The sequence below is a fragment of the Gymnoscopelus braueri genome (assembly GCF_963280865.1).
Source record: "Gymnoscopelus braueri genome assembly, chromosome: 6".
In the NCBI taxonomy this organism is placed as follows: domain Eukaryota; kingdom Metazoa; phylum Chordata; class Actinopteri; order Myctophiformes; family Myctophidae; genus Gymnoscopelus; species Gymnoscopelus braueri.
This window is the reverse complement of record NC_137607.1, coordinates 19,049,378-19,070,349: the sequence shown is the minus strand read 5'-3', so window position 1 is coordinate 19,070,349 and position 20,972 is coordinate 19,049,378. Positions and strand designations below refer to the sequence as shown.

The window sequence follows — 20,972 nt, the reverse complement described above, 5'->3', positions numbered from 1 at the left end:
AATAAAAACACCCTAGTACCTATTACGTAGATTAGCCACAACAAACGAAAGGATGAGAGGTCAGGGCTGATGGGAGGGAGGGGGTGGAGTAACTCTGTGTGTTTTTTTTTACTTAGTTGCTCCACTGCGCCCCCTACAGATCTTGTCAATGGAGCAATTCTATTGACCAAATCTGTAGGGGGCGCAGTGGAGCAACTAAAACATGTTTTCCATCCGGTGGAATATTTTCTTTTCAGGCCACAAAAGTGTATTTTAGACATGGGGTGGGGGTCTCAGAGTGTAAACTAAAGAAATTAGGCTTTCAACATCTTGAAACCGTCTTTGTTTTGGTGAGTAGTATTGTGTATTATTATTATTTTTTTACTAGAGACGAGAGGCTGCGCAGCCTGCGCTACCGGGGGTGTGCGGGCAACGGCTCGAAAGTAGAGAACTCCTTCTAACGCGTTGGACCAGAGCTAGGGGTGGAGCTATAGGACAGTTTCAGCACCCGCGGCGCCTATGATTGGACAAAACACAATGTCGTCAGCGGAAGTTATCTTCTCCGGCAGGGCGCGAAATCTTTGTGCAGTTTCACATGTCAACAACAGTACAGTGTCGGATATATTCGTCCCAAGAAGTGATATAATAATAATCGCATCGTTTGGCTGATCTAACGGATTATTCGCATCACGGTTTGCCTTCATTATTATCAGTAAGTATACAGTCCGTATTTTACGTGGCGTTTTGATTCTAAACTACTGTATGTATGTAGTCGCTAACTAGCTGGCGCGATGCGGTGCTTCTTATGACAGATAAACTGCTGGCTAGACAACCATGATGAACCACGATTTGGTATTCAAATCAAATACATTCCACGGCTACTCTGCAGGCTTTCAGAAAAGAGCTATATACTGGCAGTAGTACATCTGGAATTGCAGAAGCTAACTTGCACAGAACCAATGGCATAACACACTATGGTGTCATTTAATTATCAGGTACCGTTTTAAAGTGTTTACGTATGTAACCCAGACGGCGACATTCAGCCGTCAAATGTGTTTTGAAGGCTGATTGATTCTCCAAAGTATACTCAACATGAGGATTCAGGATTACATGGTCGTGTAGTAATAGCGGATGTCCTACACAGAGGCTCTGTGACCGAGCACATGCATACAAGCACTAGAATGGCAGATATTCCATACACTGCTTATGTTCTACAGTATATTTAGCCATATGACATTACATTTCGTGGAGGGATCTCCTGGCCTTGTTATTGTGATATCATATTTTGATCTAAAACGCCTATTGGTGTATTTGTTGCTCCCTCTAGTCTAGACAGAAGCCATGCAGGCGTTTTTAAAGGGAGCATCTGTCCAAGCTACTAAACCTCAGAAAGACAAGGCAGCACCAGGGACCAGCACAGAGAAGAAAGCCAAGCCTGTCCCCTGGGTGGAGAAATAGTAAGTGTGAACAAGTTAACAACAGTGCCTAATGCCTACAAAATATGCCGGTCACATCATTTAGAATTGCTACCTCCTTTAATTACTTCATGGTGAAATCAAACCCGTACTAAAGTAAAGTATTAAAACATAAGTTGATGGTATGTAGTGGTATGCTTCTGTGTGTAGTATGCTTACAGTACATTCATGCATTGAAACTATTACTGTTATTACTGACAGACCTTATTTGTGTTCCTTCCAGCAGGCCGAAGTGTGTGGATGATGTGGCATTTCAAGAGGAGGTGATATTAGTACTGAAGAAGTCACTGGAAGGGGCAGATGTAAGTATTTACATGCACCAACAGCACATTTACTGGGACTTTACTGTCTAATAGCAAAAATTAAGCCAATCAATTAACATTGTTCTTGATTTTGAAATGTTCCTTTCACGTATATTATCCACACAATAACCAATTGATTGACATCCATAGTTATGGTGTGTGTGTTGTAATTCCAGCTCCCAAATCTGCTTTTCTATGGCCCACCTGGAACAGGAAAGACCTCTACCATCCTAGCAGCTGCCAGAGAACTTTACGGGTGAGGACTGTTCTGTAGTGATACTTGTTTATGTTGTCGTGCACTTGCTGTACAAAAACAAACTTCTAAATAATCTCAGGGATTGCTTAGTTTTCCTGATCCGGAGTGGTGGAGCTGGAGTGGTTTGTTATGTACAGTATGTCTTTGTTCTTGTCCATGAGTCCACTCCTCTGTCCCTCCACTCCAGTCCAGAACTTTACAAACAGAGGGTGCTGGAGTTGAATGCGTCTGATGAACGAGGGATCCAGGTGGTCAGAGAGAAGGTCAAGAGGTTCGCTCAGCTCACTGTGGCTGGGAGACGCACAGAGTGAGTACCGGTATCCAATATGTCATAATCTAACTTCTTTTCTAACAGGAATGGGAAATTTGTGGAATTCAGTCACAGTTAATGGTAAAAAGAATTTAAGCAATCTTTTGATTGAAAACACATACAATACTGTTATTGTGAATTCCAAAAGCATGTTCCACACAGACAAGAGATGATGACTAAATTGTGACATGCTTTGCTTACATGTGGCTTATATCAGTAGATTGTCTGTTTTAAATCAAATACTGGATGTGAATGATCAAATATCCATTTGCATTTTTACACTCAACAAAGTAATATTTGTTTTGTTAGCTGTTGCAGTCATGAATTTATGTTTATATTGTTATGTTGCTGTTGCCCAGTGGAAAGCCATGCCCTCCTTTCAAGATCATCATCCTGGATGAGGCTGACTCTATGACGGGCCCTGCCCAGGCCGCTCTGAGACGAACCATGGAGAAGGAGTCACGTACCACACGTTTCTGCCTCATCTGTAACTATGTTAGCAGGTAGGCTAGCACCTGCTTCTGCCTCCTCTGTAACTATGTTAGCAGGTAGGCTATGCTAGCACAATACCCATACGTGCAATTTGAATCATTTATCGGTCCACAACAAGAACTGGTGATGACAGGGCCAACACAGTTTATAGCCATGAATGTGCATGAAATATAATTAAAGCTGCAATCCGGAACAAGTGGTTCTGCCTGAAGCTCATGAAGTGATATATCTCCCCTGATATCCCCCCAATATCTTTCCTCTTGGCCTAGCGGTAGATGTTAGATCTCCCATCATGCGGGAGGCCCGGGTTTGAATCTTGTGTAGGACATAACACCTACAGATTGCAGCTTTAAAATTCAAGCTTCTCCTCTAAATTATACAGTTGTCATAATGGGCACTCTCAGCAGGTCAATTATCAGACCTTACCTCTAGACTGTGCTGATAGACACACACACACACACACACACACACACACACACACACACACACACACACACACACACACACACACGCGCACACGCACACGCGCGCACGCAACCTACTCTGTGTTACTGTGGCTAACCGTGGTGTGTCTCTGTGTGGTTCTTAGGATCATTGAGCCACTGACCTCCAGATGTTCCAAGTTCCGTTTTAAACCTTTATCAAATGAGATCCAAGAAGTGCGCCTGCTGGACATCTGTCAGAAGGAGAACCTTAAATACTCCACAGAGGTAAGCACTGTGACTGCACCACCCTGGTTTTGTTCCAGGGAGAATGTAGGATGTCCAATGAGAGATTAATATTGTTTGTACTCTAATAATAAAAAAATCTACATTGGTTATGCTGACTAGCTTTCTCTTCCAGGCAATAGCAGCATTGGTGAAAGTGTCGGAAGGTGACCTACGAAAAGCAATCACCTTCCTCCAGAGTGCGGCTCGTCTCAACATGGACAAGGAGATCACAGAGAGTGCTATTATCGAGATAGCTGGGGTGGGTGAGACCTACTCCTGTAGTACTGGATCTAGGATCTAGTCACTATCCTCTATAACATGTGTTATCACTCAGTCTGTAAACTTTAATTTTTAATTACCTGGCCCTGTTGATGTCATATCCCTAGGCAAATGGCATGGATCATCAAAACCTTGATACAAACACTCAATCGATTATTAATCATTATTCGTCTTTCTCATAGGTAGTCCCTCCCAAGATGATTGACAATTTGTTACAGATCTGTTACAAGGGAACGTTTGAGAAGCTAGAGATTGCCGTGCGAGTAAGTACCCATCTATTCATATTCCTAACTTCTTAATGTCATTCCTGTGGTGAAGATTGAGTCAGTTGATATTCATGAAAATGAATTTTCTTTATTTATTGTTTTCTTGATTTTATCTTAATGTACTGTATGTCTTCAATTTCCCTCTCTTTACTTCTCTAAACTGTGTACACTGTATCTCTTCACCTCTCCCACAATGCAACAGAATATGGTGGATGAAGGCTATGCAGCCAGTCAGATCCTGGGTCAGCTCCATGAGCAGGTCATAGGTGAAGACCTGAACGACAAGCAGAAGTCAGCCGTTGCAGAAAAGATGGCGGTAGGTATTTTGAGAGTGCTTCTGTCTGTGAGTTCTAGTGATTCTAGCGAGATTTTGGGAAACCCCCAGAAAGTACTGAATATTTTAATTTAGCAATTTTAATCACTTCAGTTCAAGGCAGTGAGTATTCTGGTCTGATCAAAACTACAGTGCAAAAATTTACTAAATTAATAAACAACACACAAAATATGAAAACATCCCTATTACTGTCGTCACTGTTGGTCCAGGCTGTCAGTCTAACGAAAAGATATGTAGTGTCAGTGTAATTAAATGACCTTTATTGACTATAATTATTCTCACATTTTAAGATGGCTATCAAGGGCAATGTTGAAAGGTTGAAATCAGATAAATACTGGTCCTAGTATCATCCAGAGATGGGTTACCATTTACCAAGCTGTGCCAATGTGTGCCACTGACAAATGAGGCGCAGTTTATGGAGCTAGTTCAGGCCAGGCAACTCAAGGGATTGGGGCAACCGATCAGGTGACTAGGTCACATGCTCTTTCCTCCTGATCGGGTGGTTATAGGTACTGTGCTGTTACCTGCTCACTCTGGCTGCCCTGTCTTGCTGAGCCGACGTGTGTCGTTACTGCTGCTGCTTGCTGAGATCTGCTACCGCTGCTCGCTGCTTACCTGCTGCTGCTCGCTGCTTACTGCTGCTGCCCATGAAAGTCATCCCACCCGCCTCCCCGGCATCCACCTGTAGGCTCTGTTTCTAGATCCCCATGGGGGTTTAATTCATTCCCTGTAAATGCTATTTGGCATGTAACATTCATTAAAATGTTATCCTTACAGGGAATGAATGGATTCAGAGGCCTGACGCCAAACCATGCTTCCTCATGCTTTCTATTCCATGCTCAAGCTTGCTAATAAATATATATTCTAATCCAATCTAAGAGTTGTCTGACTGAACTCAGTTTGTGGTGGACCTGGCAATACCCACATTTTGTTCACATTTTCTTGCCTTATTTGGTCACAAGTGCAGTGAGGTTTTCCTCGGAAAACAGATCTCTGTCCTGGAAACGTATGACTCTGCTTCAGTTTTATTTCTCATATAACGCACCCTTTCTCGTCAACTAGCTTCTCTTGTTCTGTACAGTCAGCTAATACCTTGAAGGCAAGTCATGATGGGTTGCAAAATCCATTTCCATTTAGAAGGATATGGCGGGGATAAAGTTAAAAAATGGTTAAGGCTTTAGTGTTACATAATGAATTATATCAAATATCGTTCATCTGGTGGGCTGCTTCCTTGTAACTGAATCCTTACTTGGTTTGCATTGCCCTCATTCTTCCATCTTTCTCTCTGTTTCAGGAGGTTGATAAGTGCCTAGCAGATGGAGCAGATGAGTACCTGCAGATGCTGAGTCTGTGTTCTGTCATCATGCAGCAGGCCTCTCAGAACAACTAGTACACTCCTGTCTCAACCAAACCAACATCACATTTCCTGGCGTACCTCTGAAGACTTCCAGACATTGGGCCTGTTAAAAAAAACTACATTGATTCCATTATAAACAACAGTGTATTACATTTTAATGTATATAGACTTTACTTATACAAAAAATAAATAAACTGAACAAAGTTGTATACCACAGAGATTGTTTACCAACTAGAACTGGTACCACAAGCTGCAAAGCTTGTTGGCTAGCTTATTGGCTCATGATCGGAGGCACCGGTCAGTTTCTTTGAGCAGTACCAGATTGTGTTTACTCAAGACAAACATTGCTTTTTCATACATGACAGACCTAAATGTTAAATTATCAATTTAAACCTCAGCCTTCTGATCAGTAATAAATCCAATGTTGCTGTACTTTTTCATGTAGCTGTTGACCAACAAGTCATTGTACACTATTTTGTAATTTTGGGCAGTAGCCTATAAAATCCTTTCTACGTTGTCAATGTTGTCTCCTCTGTCAGTGTTAAGCAAATCGTCATTCAAGTTTAGGGTTTAAATCCATTTCAAAAGTTTCTGTCAGAATGACACATTTAAGAAAATTACTGATGCATTTTCATCAGGTAGTCCTTCAAAACATCAAAAATGTTCCCATCTTTGTCCTGTTAGTTCAGCAGTGTTAGGCTACTATACAGATAGCTGTAATTTAACAAGTATTGAACAATACTAAAATGGCATTTAAGATAGATTTTAACAATTGTGTCACATTAGATTATACACATAGGCTACAGAAAAGAAAATCATGATAATTTCACATTAGACACATAGCCTAAAGCAGTGGTTCTCCAGGGGTCCTTGAAGGTGTTCCAGGGGGTCCCTGGCATAAAATGTAAAACATTTGGGGGTGTCCCTAGCTTCCAAATACATATTGATTTGGGGATCCTTGACATGAAAACGTTTGAAAACCACTGGCCTAGAGAACAGAAAACTATTATGACCATGGATGACTGGCTAGGTTAATTTGCGCTGTGAATGGCGTTCCAAGGCTTATCAAAGTCTAAATTAATCTAGTAACCAGCCTATTTAGCATGTCCATGCCCAGGATACCAATAATACAGTGTGAATTGTGTGTGTTTTAGAATGTAGTCACATTATAAACCTCATTGACATTCTGAGACAGGAAAGAGAAATAAGTAACCACATTCCATGATTGTTTTTATTTTCAAACCCATCCAATACAATTCAATGTCGAGCTTATATTTTTGTGGAGCCGCTTGTCACAGATAAATACTCGGTCCCCATTTGTCTGGAAAAGAGATTAAATAAGCTGTATACATTGCACACAAAACAAAAGTATCAATGAGTAAGTGCTGAATATATAAGGGGTCATTTTTGCTTCTGACCCCTTTTTCCTACAATAACCTTATATACGTCAGCTTTACATAATCTGCTGACTTCACACAGCATTTGTATCTTTTAGTCCATAAGTAAGCTATCAAATGGTAGAGAATGTCTACTATATGTGCCTGTATTGGCCTAGGAAAAGAATACATAACAGAGAACCAACAGTGAGAACCCATCACCTTTATAAATGAGTCCTATTCCCTTCTGTAATAAACCTGGGGAGTGAGACAAACAACCACACATTTATCGTCGCACCTTCACCAGAGCTTGCGACGATCAGTCGCTAGCTTCGCCAAGACAATATCTGAAATTCTGATCCTCTTCCAGCATTTCAGACAAAAAGAGATTCAATAAGTTGCTTCCAATAAGATAAGCACAATGCTTGTGTATATTCTGCAAAAAATTGTGGGTGCCGCATTCAAAAAGGAACCAAAATAAACAACAGCTCTCGAGTCGACATCTAAATCAGGTCGGCCACATTCATCGGCATCTCCTCAACAGATGTGTTGTAAAAGGTCTCGATGTCACGTAGAACACGCTGATCATCCTCAGTGATAAAGTTGATGGCGACTCCCTTCCTACCAAAACGGCCACCACGTCCAATTCTGTAACGAAGGGGAGGAAAACCAAAGTCATTTTAGGAACACATTTACATAAACTTATGTAAATCAGGTAGCTGACCAACCTTTTTTGTTGTTGTTGTTATTTGTGTTTGGAGAGAGATTATAAATACAGACCAAACTATTGTAGATGTAGGTTTTTTTCTCATAATGGAATGTAAACATTTCACCTCACCTGTGGATATAATTCTCTCGGTTTGTGGGGAGGTCATAATTAATGACCAAAGACACTTGCTGCACGTCAATGCCACGAGCCTGCACACAAACCAAATATAACATTAGGACTGCTGAAAATATGATCTTCTTCTAACTTCTTCACGTTTAAAATGCAGAGCAAATTATACGTGTATGTGTATATGTAGATGTCCACATTTCAATTTGAGAGAATCTTCATAATCTGTGTGTTGCAGCCCAAACTCTATGTGTTTGTGTATGTGAAGTTGAATCCAGCAGAAGTGTACCAGCAGATCAGTAGTGATGAGGACTCTGCTGGATCCGGATCTGAACTCTCTCATTATCACATCTCTCTCCTTCTGCTCCATGTCTCCATGCTGAAAATACAACATAACTGTTACTGACTTTAGTTTATTATGTGCTCCTCTATAGCTCACTAGTTGGTGCTAGGCACCGACACTGGCATGGAGCAAATTACAGACATAATTCAAATTGAGACAATTCACTAAACTGACATTAACCACTTAAACCCAGGGGTCTATACTTGTAGCCTGGCATGGCCAGACTAATATCACTGCGTAGATATTAGTCTGGAATCTCTGTGTGGAACCTGCATTTCCGAGGGGCAAATTAAAAAAATGCCTCTGGTGATACACCAGCCCTATATTTACATACTGGGCTCTGATTGGTCCCTCACAACTTCGGAGGGAGAGAAATAAAATCTCTATTGAGAGGGGCCAGACCTAATCTGCCACGGGCATTTTTTTTTTGCAATGGCAGATTCGTCTCGAACCAGGCTACTATAGACCCCTTAACAGACGACGTCACACTGATAAGAACCAGTATGCGCGCACAGGCCGGCACCGAATGAAACCCATTCTGTCATGTCTCGCTAGGACGCGCCTCACTAGCCAACACACAAGAGGAAATTGAATGAACTGAAACCAGCGCACCCGAAACAATGTGTTGGGAATTGATTGCATGAAACAATCACCTGTGCGTCCAGTCTCATTGGTTAACAAATAATTGGTCTATACTTGGTCCCCTCCTGTTTTTTAATCTTCACCAAATCTCTTCTCTGTAAATAGCCTATCTACAAGCTCACAACGGGATGTGAGCTTGTAGATCAGCTATTTTCACTAAGTGTTCACCGAATGTTCTCATTTTATGATATGCCTCGAATAGGGACTAAGAATAAGGTTCACGTTGTTAAATCATTCACCAGTGCAGAGACGGTGAAGTCCCTGGCGTGCATTTTCTCCGTCAGCCAGTCCACCTTCCTGCGCGTGTTGAGGAAGATCACAGCCTGGGTGATGGTCAGCGTTTCATACAGATCACACAGAGTGTCCAGCTTCCAATCCTAGTAATAAACACAGATGTAGGAGGGAGAGAAGTTACTGACTGCCAGATTGATCTGGCAATTTGGTGTACTAATACTGGCATCATCCCACCGGCCAGACTGATGAGGGCCGATTCAAGACAGAATGGTTTTAGCAGAGTGCTTTAACAGGAAGGTTACTGTTGTCTGATTGAAATCAATAAGTATCAGAGTATCACAGTATCTCCCCCATATAATACTGTAGTGTATATCAACGGTTGGCTTGAACATAAAACACCTCATCTCTACTGAAGCTAATGTTATAGGTCAATTGTACTTTGGAATAGTCTTCCAAGTGAGATTCATAACACCAAAGAAAAGGCCTTTTTTAAAAGGAAACTTCGATTTCATATACTGTACACTCAAAACATACAATAACATCTTTTCTTACATACCAGATTGATAGTGCTACTTTTTAAATCTGTTGTATCCCTGTTGGTATCTCTTTTTATGTGATACTCGACTTTTGTTAAATGTATTTTTTGTTGTTGCTGTTTTTTGTATTTCTTTGTAATACACTGTGATATTTTATATACTTTTTTAAATGTATTTTAATGTTTTGGACCCCAGGAAGACTGCTGACATTAAGGCGTCAGCTAATGGGGATCCGTTTAAATAAACAAATAAACAAATAATATGCAACAGCTCAATTTGCTCTCTTGGTTGTTCTTTAAAAAGCCATCCTCCACTCCCTCCTTGTTTCCTTTATAATTTCTCACCTCCCTGTCGACGTTGATGTAGAACTGCTTGATTCCCTCCAGGGTGAGTTCTTCCTTCTTGACAAGGATCTGAATGGGATCTCTCATGAACTTCTTGGTCACCTCCAGCACCTCAGCAGGCATTGTGGCTGACAACAGCACCACCTAGCGGACAGCCACAGGAGTTATTAGGACTGGTAAAGAACTGTGCTAAAGTCCAGTGACTTTAATTGTTCTAGCAATCACATTTTCCCCCTTTAAGGAGGTTGTACTCCTCAACTAAAAAATGTAGAGCCATGAAATTCACAGAAAAAAACTTCCCATCTCCACATGGATCTAATTTTCCAGCAGTAACACTGTCGTAGAGCCTGACCAATATACAGGCACAATGGCCCGGTATCTGCCTTTCTGGGCCATTTTGTTATTGTTGATTAAGGACGACATGTTGCCTATGCCGATATGTAGGACTGATATACAGTGTATGCATTTCGTTTTACAATGACAAATGGGCACTCATAAAATATACATTTATTCCACAGAGTAAATATTTACACCTGTAAAATTGCGATGTGACAAATAAAACAGATTCTGATTCTGAAATGTGAAATCTGATTCAGAAAACCTTACCCTTGCAATCAGTGCAGAATCCACACATTTTCATTCCAGCTCAAAACAATTTACAAAATCAGTATTGGTTTAAAAATGTCCATATTGGTCGGGCTCTACACTGTAGAACACTAATAATTTAATCTACAGTAGCACTACAAGTTTGACAATTCATACTGTAGAATACTCCTTTTGTCTGAGACAGTCCAATAAAAAGTGTTTTATCAACTACTTCCCAAAACCACATGCTAACCTGCAAGCACATTCAGAAGAAATAGCTTGTCACCAGCTCTAGTCAACTGGCTTCTGTCTTTGGGAGAGTTCACAAAACTAACTGACTAGATGTTACTTTAGCATAGCAATGCAATGGTTCAAATGAGCAGCATTCTCCCATAAAAAGGACAGCAACAACTTATGAGTACAACTCATGGGCATGCCTTAATCTCAATTACATATTGTACATTGACAGCTTGTTGTGGAGGCCAACAACAAAAGAGGAACACACACAATGGCCCATGCTCGTTCTCCTCTGCAACATTTCTTTATAAATCCCATGAACAATCACCACAATGGCAGAAGACAGCATAAGAAACAGTGTCCGTGCCAACTCTTCTTCTACGTCCAAACACAAAAGCCCCAAATGAGATCCATACACATTACTGAAATCCAGGACCGCCTTTTCAAAAGGAAATACAACTGGAACTATTCCCCAACGTTTTATCATGCAGCCACCGACAAAGCCCATTTCAAGCCCCCATCCAATACCATGAATAAACAGGCTGAAAAAGAAGGCTAGAAAAAGAAAATGGAGGGAAAATAAAGGAAAATCCAACTTGAGTGAAAAATCAAACTCACTTGGATGCTGGTTGGCAATTTTTGAAAAATTTCATAGATCTGATCCTTGAATCCTCGACTCAACATCTCATCGGCTTCATCCAAGACAAACATCTTGATCCGCTTAGGAGCTGAGCAATAGAATGAGAGGAAACCGTTTGTTGGTAACCAGCTGCACTGCATTTTGCCCAATGTCATCTCTCTCAAGTAAAGTCACTTGCCACACACTCCTGGCTTGAATACAATTCTTATTCAGCTGATAAAAACAAAAATCTGTCACCTCATGAGCAGGGTGTCAAACGTTTCAATGGGTACTAAAGTAGGATGTGGGGACGTCTTGTACAGTTTTCATCCAAAATACTGGCATATAAGGGGTGTGTCATTATTGTTATGGAGTTGTTCAAGTGTAAACTAGTACCGGGCGGGTCTAGAGGACTGCTCCCCCTATTACCCATTACCTAATCGATTAAAAATTAATTCTCATCCGTTTTGGGAGTTGAGTGTATCAATTTCACATGCCCCAAAAAGCCCCAGCTCCCTATGATCCACAGAAACCCTGAGTTGGAACAAATGTTACTCCGTTACAACAGATTGGCAGGAGAACTCAAGTACTCGTTCACAACCGTAGTATTTTCTTTTACAGAAATATGGGCATAAAGAGAAAACATAAGACGATGATAGGCAATCTCTCAACACGTCTTCTACAAGCACATTCTGGCGCTGATGTGAGTCTGCGAGGACAGGGTAGACATGCATCCTCAAAGCTTTGTGGAAGGTAAGGGTGATCTGGTGGATCTTAAGGAGCAAGAGTGTCACGTCTCAAACGTTTTTAACATTGTCTTAGGCCAGGTATATCTTCCAGAATAATCAAAACATACAGAACAGGCGTCGAGCTCAAGCAATAGATAACGTAGAGCCAGAGCCAGAACGTTTTGTGGTTCAAGGGCCCCATGAATCTGAAGCACTTCCATATTGACAGTGACATCACCAACAAATCCTTGGTATATTTATTCTAGCCTCTTCATTGCCAGTTTCACCCACTCGTACAGAAGCAGACGTTTATGTGTTGTTTCAGCATCATCATTTTACCTGCTTTGCACAATTAAAACATACAATGACTGCAGCTGTGTGACAAAAAAAAGATTAGTTGAAGAAAAGCATTTTGACTGAATAAATCATACGTCACAATGGCATTACACGAACAGTATTAACTTCTATACTGTATGTTTATTTAATTGTGTGTGTGTGTGTGTGTGTGTGTGTGTGTGTGTGTGTGTGTGTGTGTGTGTGTGTGTGTGTGTGTGTGTGTGTGTGTGTGTGCGTGTGCGTGTGCGTGTGCGTGTGCGTGTGCGTTAGTGTTGTAGTTCAATTGGTTGTGTACTTACAGAGGAATCTCCTATTAAGCATATCAAAGACTCTCCCAGGTGTGCCGACAATGATATGTGGTGCCTCGGCCTGAAGTTTCTGCATCTCGTTACGGACATTGGTTCCTCCGATGCAGGCATGGCATGTTGCTCCCATGTAGTCACCCAGGGCTAGGATCACCTTCTGAATCTGTGATATAAAGTAACAAACAATATAAACGTTAGGGGTGTAAGTAACGCTTTACAAAATTCGGTGTTCGGTTGGATACGACACAGAGGCGTCCCGGTTTGGTAATTCTTTTATACAGCAAAAAAGCAGAAATGCCGGAGAAATGTTATTGATTTAAAAAAAAAAGTTATTTATTAAAACAGCCACAGGCCCACATTGTAGCGACAGAGTAAACTATGTTACATATATTAACTTTTGCTGTTGTCATAATTATGAAGAAAGGGACAGGTTTTTCATATTCTAATTATATTCGACTCCTGACTTGAATTTCAATCAAACAGCCCTTGTAAATTTCCTGTAAGTCTCTCTCTCGCTTTTCACCCTCACTCACTGCCTCACTTTACCTTTCTCTCTCTCTTGGGTACATGCTGACCAAATTCTTTTTATGGTTCGAACATATCTATTTTTAGGGGCAATTGCAGGTGAAATGCTTTCCCTTTCTGAGAAGCTTTGCTGCTGATTCAACATACTCAAACAGCGGATCTGACCTGGCTAATGTCTGACTATCGCAAACAGCGTGAGAGACACACTGCACAAAAAGACGCTCCTCGGCGGCCTGATTGCCTGATGAGACCTTGGTCTATAGAGACCTTTAGACAGACTATCTGTTGTGCTATTGTCTGTTTGCCTAACTGAGTGATGCTGTGGCCTACCTGCTGTGCCAATTCTCTGGTAGGAGCGAGGACCAGGGCCTGCGTGTAGGACTCCTTGTCCTTTTCAATAATGTCCACATGCTGCAGGATGGAGATGGCGAATGTTGCCGTCTTCCCTGTTCCTGATTGGGCCTGGGCAATGACATCATAGCCTTGGGAGTGGAGTGGGGGAATGGAATATAGAGCAACAATCACAGTGGGTGTGGATACCCCCCCCCCACACACACACAAAAAAAAGACACCAAACATTTTTCTGTGCAGGTTTTGCAAGTAACTGCATGTTTCAGGCGTACTAGCATTTGGAGTAATGGAAAACAGTTGAACTACTGTATCTTTATGCACAAGATAATTCCCAAAAGATGGTAAAGAGGTCTATAATCTCTGTGCCAAAAATAGCTGCTCTACAAGCTCACAACGCATCGCAATGTGAGCTTGTAGATCTGCTATTTTCAATACATCTTCATCTATTATGACATTACCCAGAAAAGGCACACTAGGGTTGATGTGGTTAATCCTATCAACAATGCATTATTCATTCAGTATTATTCATCAACCAGCCACAGTTAAGACTGAATCTCCAGTGCCAGTGTGTAAAGGTTAATGCTGCGTTAGCCTCAGTTCATTGCTCACTACTCGACTCCACACAAACACATTTTTGGCAGAACAGTTCCAACTGAATGCTCTGTGCATTTGTACAATGTATTGCACATGTTTCTTTACCTTTAATGCATGGAATGATGGCCCTTTGCTGGATGGCTGATGGCTTCTCAAAACCGTAGGCGTAGATACCTCTGAGCAGAGTCTCCCTCAGGTTCATGTCATCAAAGTTGTCTGTGATCTCAGTCCAGTTGCTCTGAAAAATACAAATATACACAGAATGTGTCCAGTGGCCAAACATCTTTTCACATTTGAATTTGAATTAAATCATAAACCTTATGTATGATCCCTACATAAATGATCTCTCTCCCTATCTGCCAGTGTAAATCCTCAGTGTTAGTTAACAAAACATCTACTGATGCACAAACTTGGACACATCATCAGTGTTGTTTCCTGGATTCACTGGGTGTTTTGGGTCTTGCAACAGACATCATCCAGGCGACCCGACCGAGGCTGATCAGACCCCGGCCTGTGTCCAAGTGGCATGCTACTGCCCCCACTGCCTCTTGGGGGCTTAGGGTGGCAGGTGAGCTGTTGGCAGCGGGTGTTGGCTACTAAGTTATCCATTTGTAACTCAGGTCCATTTGGTTACCTTTGTATAGTCTCAGAGTTAAATGAAGAGGATTTTACGGTGTATAGAACAGGACAGCCACTTGATACTGTATCAAATCAAGTGTCCTTCTGTACAGTGCAAGTTTCAGAGGTTGAAAATCAACTTTATCTTGCACTTCATCTATATTAGCCCATCATTTAATTGGTAAAAAATCAATTAGGGACCATACATTTCACCTGGATTTGAATGGCTGTCTATCTCATGAAGAGTATTTTAATATAATAATTTTAGCATCATCTATGCGAACATCTCATAACACCAAATGCAAGACATTATTTGTGAAGGTCTAATTTGCGTCAATGTTTCCTTACGGGCTGCTCCCTGGGAGCAAGGCCCCAGGTTCAGGGCTTGGTTCCCATCCCCCCATGTATAGACGTGTGTCGACGTGTTTACATTGGATGTATAACTGGTTTCTTACACACACTGCACGGCTACTCTAGTATTTAAGAAGAAAACTATTGCATATTACAAGAGTAAATACAGTACTTTAATAATATTTTAAGCCAGTTGCTTACCTGTGTTGCTTCTACTCAGTAAAATCCTCAGCATTAGGTAATTTATGCATCTATGACTCTGAGTGTATTTTTTTTTCTATTTCTACGCTCTCACAGAGTTAAATTAACACTATGGGTTTTATTCTGTAGCTGTGATGCAATATTAATACAGTATGCTATAAGAGTGGCTTTGAAATGTAAAATGTGTAAACATATATAGAAGGAATTGGAGTAAAAGTTATAGATCAGTAACAAGTAACCCTAAAGAATCACCAAAAGAAGTGGAAATAGAGACATTCCCCCAAAAATGTAAAAGCAAGACTTTGACTCAGATGCACATTTTTTATTTATGCTACATCAGGCTAACGTGTTTCAGCCAGAGCTTTCTTCAGAGCTCTGATGAAGGCTTCATTTGTAGTGCCATTTCTTTCCACTTCCTTTGGTGTTTTTTTATACTTCTGCTATTGAGCTGACAACCCGCAGCCAAGGAGGCAATCAGAGGAATCGCACCTGCGCCAACTCATGGTGCATTACAGTCGTGTTTGTCAAGCCCAGGGGCAGTATAGGACAAGGATAAAATAAACCTTTATTGATCCCCGGAGGGAAATTCAGGTGTCATGGTAGCAGCAATAGTGAGAATGAAACATAGGAGAGGTAACGGGTTAGAGTTAGAATCAAGTACCAAAGCAAAATAAATAATAATAAAAATAACAAAATAAAATATTGGCCCTAGATTTCTGCACTGGATCTTTGAATCAGTGAACATAGAGTCAATCAATCAATCAATATATACTACTGTAGTTCACCAGCATTTCCACCCACCGTCTGTTCGAGCTATGGGTCCATGACCATGTTATACAGTATAATACACACACACGCACACGCACACGCACACACACACACACACACACACACACACACACACACACACACACACACACACACACACACACACACGCATGTAAGGGTAAGCAATAACAGGTTTGTGCAGGTGTGCAGGTGTGCTCTTCAGGGCTCTGCTTCAGAAAAGCACACTGCATTCTACCCAGAAGGTGAACTTGTGTGTGTGTGTGTGTGTGTGTGTGTGTGTGTGTATACTGTATATGTGTGTTTACGTCCCAGCTAGTTGTATAACTGGTTTCATACCAAAGAGCTGAGCTGAGTACAAAATCATATGGTTCATGATAAATAAAATCATATTAATTATATTTTGTTTTGAATATATAATCAAATGTTCTATTACTTTAAACATCACAACATTTTACATTTGATATGTCATGTTTACAAGAGTGTATGTTGTTGTGCCTCACCTCAATGACACCATCAGGTTCCATCCCATCAGGGCCTCCATCATGGTCTCTGTCTTTAGAGCTTCCAGGACAAACAAACAAGGACATAAGTGGCATAAAGGCTTAGTTGGACACATACAGTACAGAGAGTACATTGCAGGGGCAGGACAACAGTGGCTTATGAATTTCTTAGCAGCCATAAAAAGCCATTAAAACGATACACACACTGACAGATCCTCCTACCACAGCCCAACATTACCATGACCTAACTCTGTTGTAGACAGATGGGAATACACTTTAACAAAGGCAGATCATGTTAAAAAATGGGTGGTTCTACACAAATGGTATGCTGCAACGAATGTGAACTGACAGAACCTAAATAAAAAAACATTGAAAAAACTAAAACTAAAAAACTAAACAAAGGCAGATCAAAGGGAGAGAAAAGATTCAGTTCACACACTTCTCCATTTCAGTAAGCTCTTCATCTTTTCTATGAGAACCAGGCTGAATGTAAACTAACGTTAAGGAGATGACAGCAATACGCACTACATTAACAAGCTGTACGCAATATGTTATTGCCTGGCTGCTGTCCATGGTCCTTAAAAACACAGTGTCTGTGCATCATGCACGTTATGAGCACAGCACCGCTACTGTTTCACTATGATAGTATTCATGCAATATAATAATACAAATAATAATGATAATAATTTAAAATAATAATAACAATAATAATAATAATAATGAATAGAATATGTTATTGCCTGGCTACTGTCCATGGTCCTTAAAACACGTTATGAGCACAGCACTACTGTTTCACTGTGATAGTATTAATGCAAACACATCATAATGTGTGCATTATGCTGTGTTTTTATTTACTTACCTGTTGTAATCCGCAGAATCGCTAGTTGACATGGTCCTGACCGAAGCTACAGAGCCCGATTAAAGAGGAAGCACATCCTTCACACACACAGCAGGCACTTCAGCTCAACCAGCCGGAACTACGGTTTCCGGTAGCCCTGAAACGTGACTGTCATGGATGAACTTCAACCTGGTGTTTGACCTTTTTCATTTATGGTCTTCACATCTACATAAAGATTTAAATTTTAAATATAAATATTTTCCTCCATGGCCATGGATGTTACTTTTATGTACGGTTTCTCAAAAGTACCAGTATCTTCCGTATTATTCAATAAAAAGCATTTTATTCCGATTGGTGGCCATTTTCTTCATCCTCCGAATGCTTTCAACAACGCAGCCCCATCGGTTGGAAGGTGTATTGCACTCTGATGCATTATAACTCTATAAGAAAATGGCCACTAATTAGATAAAAATACTTTTTATTAAATAATACGGATGATTCGGGCACTTTTGAGAGCCCATACATAATTTTAACATCCGTGGCCATGGGTTACGCACTTTATATTTGAAATTTGAACGTTTATGTAGATGTATGGGTTAAAAAGAGAAAACGTGCAAACACCAGGTTGAAGTTAATCCATGACGGTCTTGACAGACGACCGTCGTGTGATCCATGGCTAGGTTTCCGGTAAACAAAGGCGTAATAATAAATAACAAACAACACATATATGTCGAAAATATTTTTATTTTGGTGGAGGATGAAATTTGTAATTTTAATTGTAGCCCAAAATGTTGCTGAAGAACCACTGAAGTTTGTCTATGTGTGAGAACTACATGCCGTGGCGGAGGGATATTGCAGTAAAATAGAACAGGGAGCATTTAGCTCAGTGGAATAAAGCTGTGAAGGGGTTTCCTAAAACTCAAACCAGGGGCAGTCAGCAGTGGTGGAAAAAGTACTCATTTTTTGTTTTTACTTAAGTAAAGGTATCAATACTGCAATGGAGAAATACTCTGTTACAAGTAAAAGTCCAGTATTAAAAATGTACTTGAGTAAAAGTACAAAAGTAGTGGCATAAAAATATACTTTAAAGTACCAAAAGTAAAAGTAGGCTATTCATTATGCAGAAGTTATACGTCTGAAATGTAAAAAATAATCTTTTGAAAATAGCAGATCTACAAGCTCACAACACATCGCATAGCTTGTAATGTTTAAATAGGGCTGAAGTGGTTAATGTATGTTTTGTATTAATAATGAAAATGTACAAAGTAACTAGTAACTAAAGTCTTCAAATAATTGCAGTGGAGTAAAAGTACAATATTTGCCTTAGAGGTGTAGTGGAGTAGAAGTAGAAGTAGTCTACTGATATTTGGAAATACTCAAGTGAAGTAAAAAATCACACCCTGTGTGAAGTGGGCGGTGTCTTCCTAGCTAACCACAATACTGAATGGAGTCAACCAATGATGTACAAAAAATAAATAACTATATAACTAAATAACTATAAATATATTTATTGAAACAATCTTTATGAAAGTCTTTATGATGAAAACACTCTTTATGATGGACAAAACCATAACTTAAAAAAAACAAATTATGGTTTTTTTTAAGTTATGGTTGCTTATATAGGGCTATGCACATGTGTCATGTGACACTGGCCAATCACAGTCCTGAATAGATTGTGATTGGCCAATCACAGCGCAGGATAATTGTATAAATTTCCAAACCTCACTTTCAGGGGCGGTTTCACTGCCCAAGATATTTGTACATTTTTCCAAATCTCACTTATAGGGGCGGTTTCACCGCCCAAAAATACCTCAAAATTGTACTTAGTCACTTTCCACCACTGCGCAGTCAGAACACTAAAATGTTGCCCCTAAAAGAGAGACTATTATTAAGTGTACCTTACATCGCAATGTACAGATAATAATAGTCTAATAACAGTAGTAGTAGTAGTAATAATAGTGATTACAATAACTTGAAAAGGTTTGAGAACCTTTTCAAGTCAAGGACCCTCAAGTGAATATGTATTTGACCCCCATCTGAAATGTTTTTTTTTGCCAGGGCCCCCCCAGACGAGTGAATAGCCAAATGGATACAGTGGTTGTGATGCTGTATTAACTACGTTTGCTGGGGACCCCCTGGAACCCCCCCAAGGACCCCTGGGGGTCCCTGGACCCCACTTTGAAAACCACTCCTGTATACTGTATATGATGGTATATCTACATCCAAAAGTATAAAACTCAACACACATGATGAATTCACTGCTTCACTACTACATTTACTTGCTACTTGCCTACTCTATTACTACTAAAGAAAGGATTTTTTTTTAAAACTGAGCTGGTGTTTAGTATTTATCTTTTCAAAACGTTATGATTCAAATTGTAGTGTAGCATATTCATTTCAGTATTAACTAAATATATCACCCTAGAATGTTACCCCTAGAATTTCTCCATGTTATGTGGGAAGAGAGACTATTGTGTATACATCACATCACAATGTACAGATATTACTTTAGTTTGAGATGGGAAATTGTGCAAATCTGTCTGTACTGTATTCAAGTCTGTCTGTAGGCCTCTGTATTTCTGACAGCATCTCGTGTTTTAGGAACCATTATGGAGGGCAAATTGCATCTGTAAATGTTGTAGTAGTACAGTGAATGCTAACAATGCACCTCAATGTTTATGGGTGAGTTTAAATGGGTTTTAAAACATAAAACAGGGAATGAGCTGTGTTAGATAATGAATGGGTTAGAAGAAATGTGTTAGAGGTGGGTTTAGCGTTGGCACTTGGATGGAGCTATACAAATTGGAAAAGGGTCTATGGTTGGATTTTGTAATGATAGATTCTTATCCTATACACAAGAGTACAAGTATTTGGTTTTGGTTCCTCAACATTAGCAGCATGGCAACAATAACAAAGAAATGATAAAGAATTGCAACAACAGCAGGGTTAAAGGTAGTGTAAGTGATATTTTTTGGTTAGAACAAAAAGTTTTTTGTTAAAAGGTTTAAGCACTATATTCTGATAGTACTCAATGTTAGTGTTTGTTCAGTAACAGGGTCTCTCTGTCTCTCCAGCTCTTTGATAAACAGAAAATACATTTTCAGGTGGGTGACCATGACCAATCATCAGCCAATTAGCTTAAATTGTATAGTGTTCCAGCAAAAAAAAAAAGTCTGCTCATTTATTTGTGTCATCACTTCCAACTTCACTTATTTAATCTGTATCCTGTGTGAGTTTTCTCTCCTGATTGGATAAAATAGGTGGCCCGACCTGAAAACTCATTTTCTGTTTACCAAAGAATTGGAGAGACATGGAGACTCCTTTT

The 20,972-nt window shown here is 40.2% G+C and overlaps 2 protein-coding genes across 5 annotated transcripts; one reads left to right on the top strand and one right to left on the bottom strand.

Annotated features, from left to right (window-relative positions):
- Positions 1 to 556: 556 nt before the first annotated feature.
- On the top strand, positions 557 to 6,277 carry rfc4 (replication factor C (activator 1) 4). Of its 4 annotated transcripts, none has more exons than XM_080431065.1 (11): positions 557 to 691; positions 1,312 to 1,436; positions 1,678 to 1,756; positions 1,933 to 2,012; positions 2,200 to 2,319; positions 2,682 to 2,825; positions 3,404 to 3,524; positions 3,658 to 3,783; positions 3,986 to 4,066; positions 4,272 to 4,385; positions 5,698 to 6,277. In XM_080431065.1, exons 2-11 carry the CDS (start codon positions 1,321 to 1,323, stop codon positions 5,791 to 5,793), a joined length of 1,077 nt encoding a protein of 358 aa, XP_080287191.1. In that variant the 5' UTR covers positions 557 to 691; positions 1,312 to 1,320; the 3' UTR covers positions 5,794 to 6,277. The 4 variants fall into 4 exon arrangements, with proteins under 4 accessions (XP_080287191.1, XP_080287190.1, XP_080287193.1 ...); XM_080431064.1 differs by having other exon boundaries at positions 1,307 to 1,436; XM_080431067.1 differs by having other exon boundaries at positions 1,307 to 1,436; positions 3,658 to 3,787; positions 3,990 to 4,066.
- Positions 6,278 to 7,088: 811 nt separating this feature from the next.
- LOC308087079 (eukaryotic initiation factor 4A-II-like) lies at positions 7,089 to 16,833 on the bottom strand (the record flags this gene model as incomplete). Its single annotated transcript, XM_080430740.1, has 10 exons — positions 7,089 to 7,784; positions 7,975 to 8,054; positions 8,261 to 8,350; positions 9,196 to 9,333; positions 10,071 to 10,214; positions 11,511 to 11,620; positions 12,875 to 13,043; positions 13,736 to 13,887; positions 14,456 to 14,588; positions 16,810 to 16,833. 10 exons carry the CDS (start codon positions 16,831 to 16,833, stop codon positions 7,640 to 7,642), a joined length of 1,185 nt encoding a protein of 394 aa, XP_080286866.1. The 3' UTR covers positions 7,089 to 7,639.
- Between the last annotated feature and the right edge of the window lie 4,139 nt (positions 16,834 to 20,972).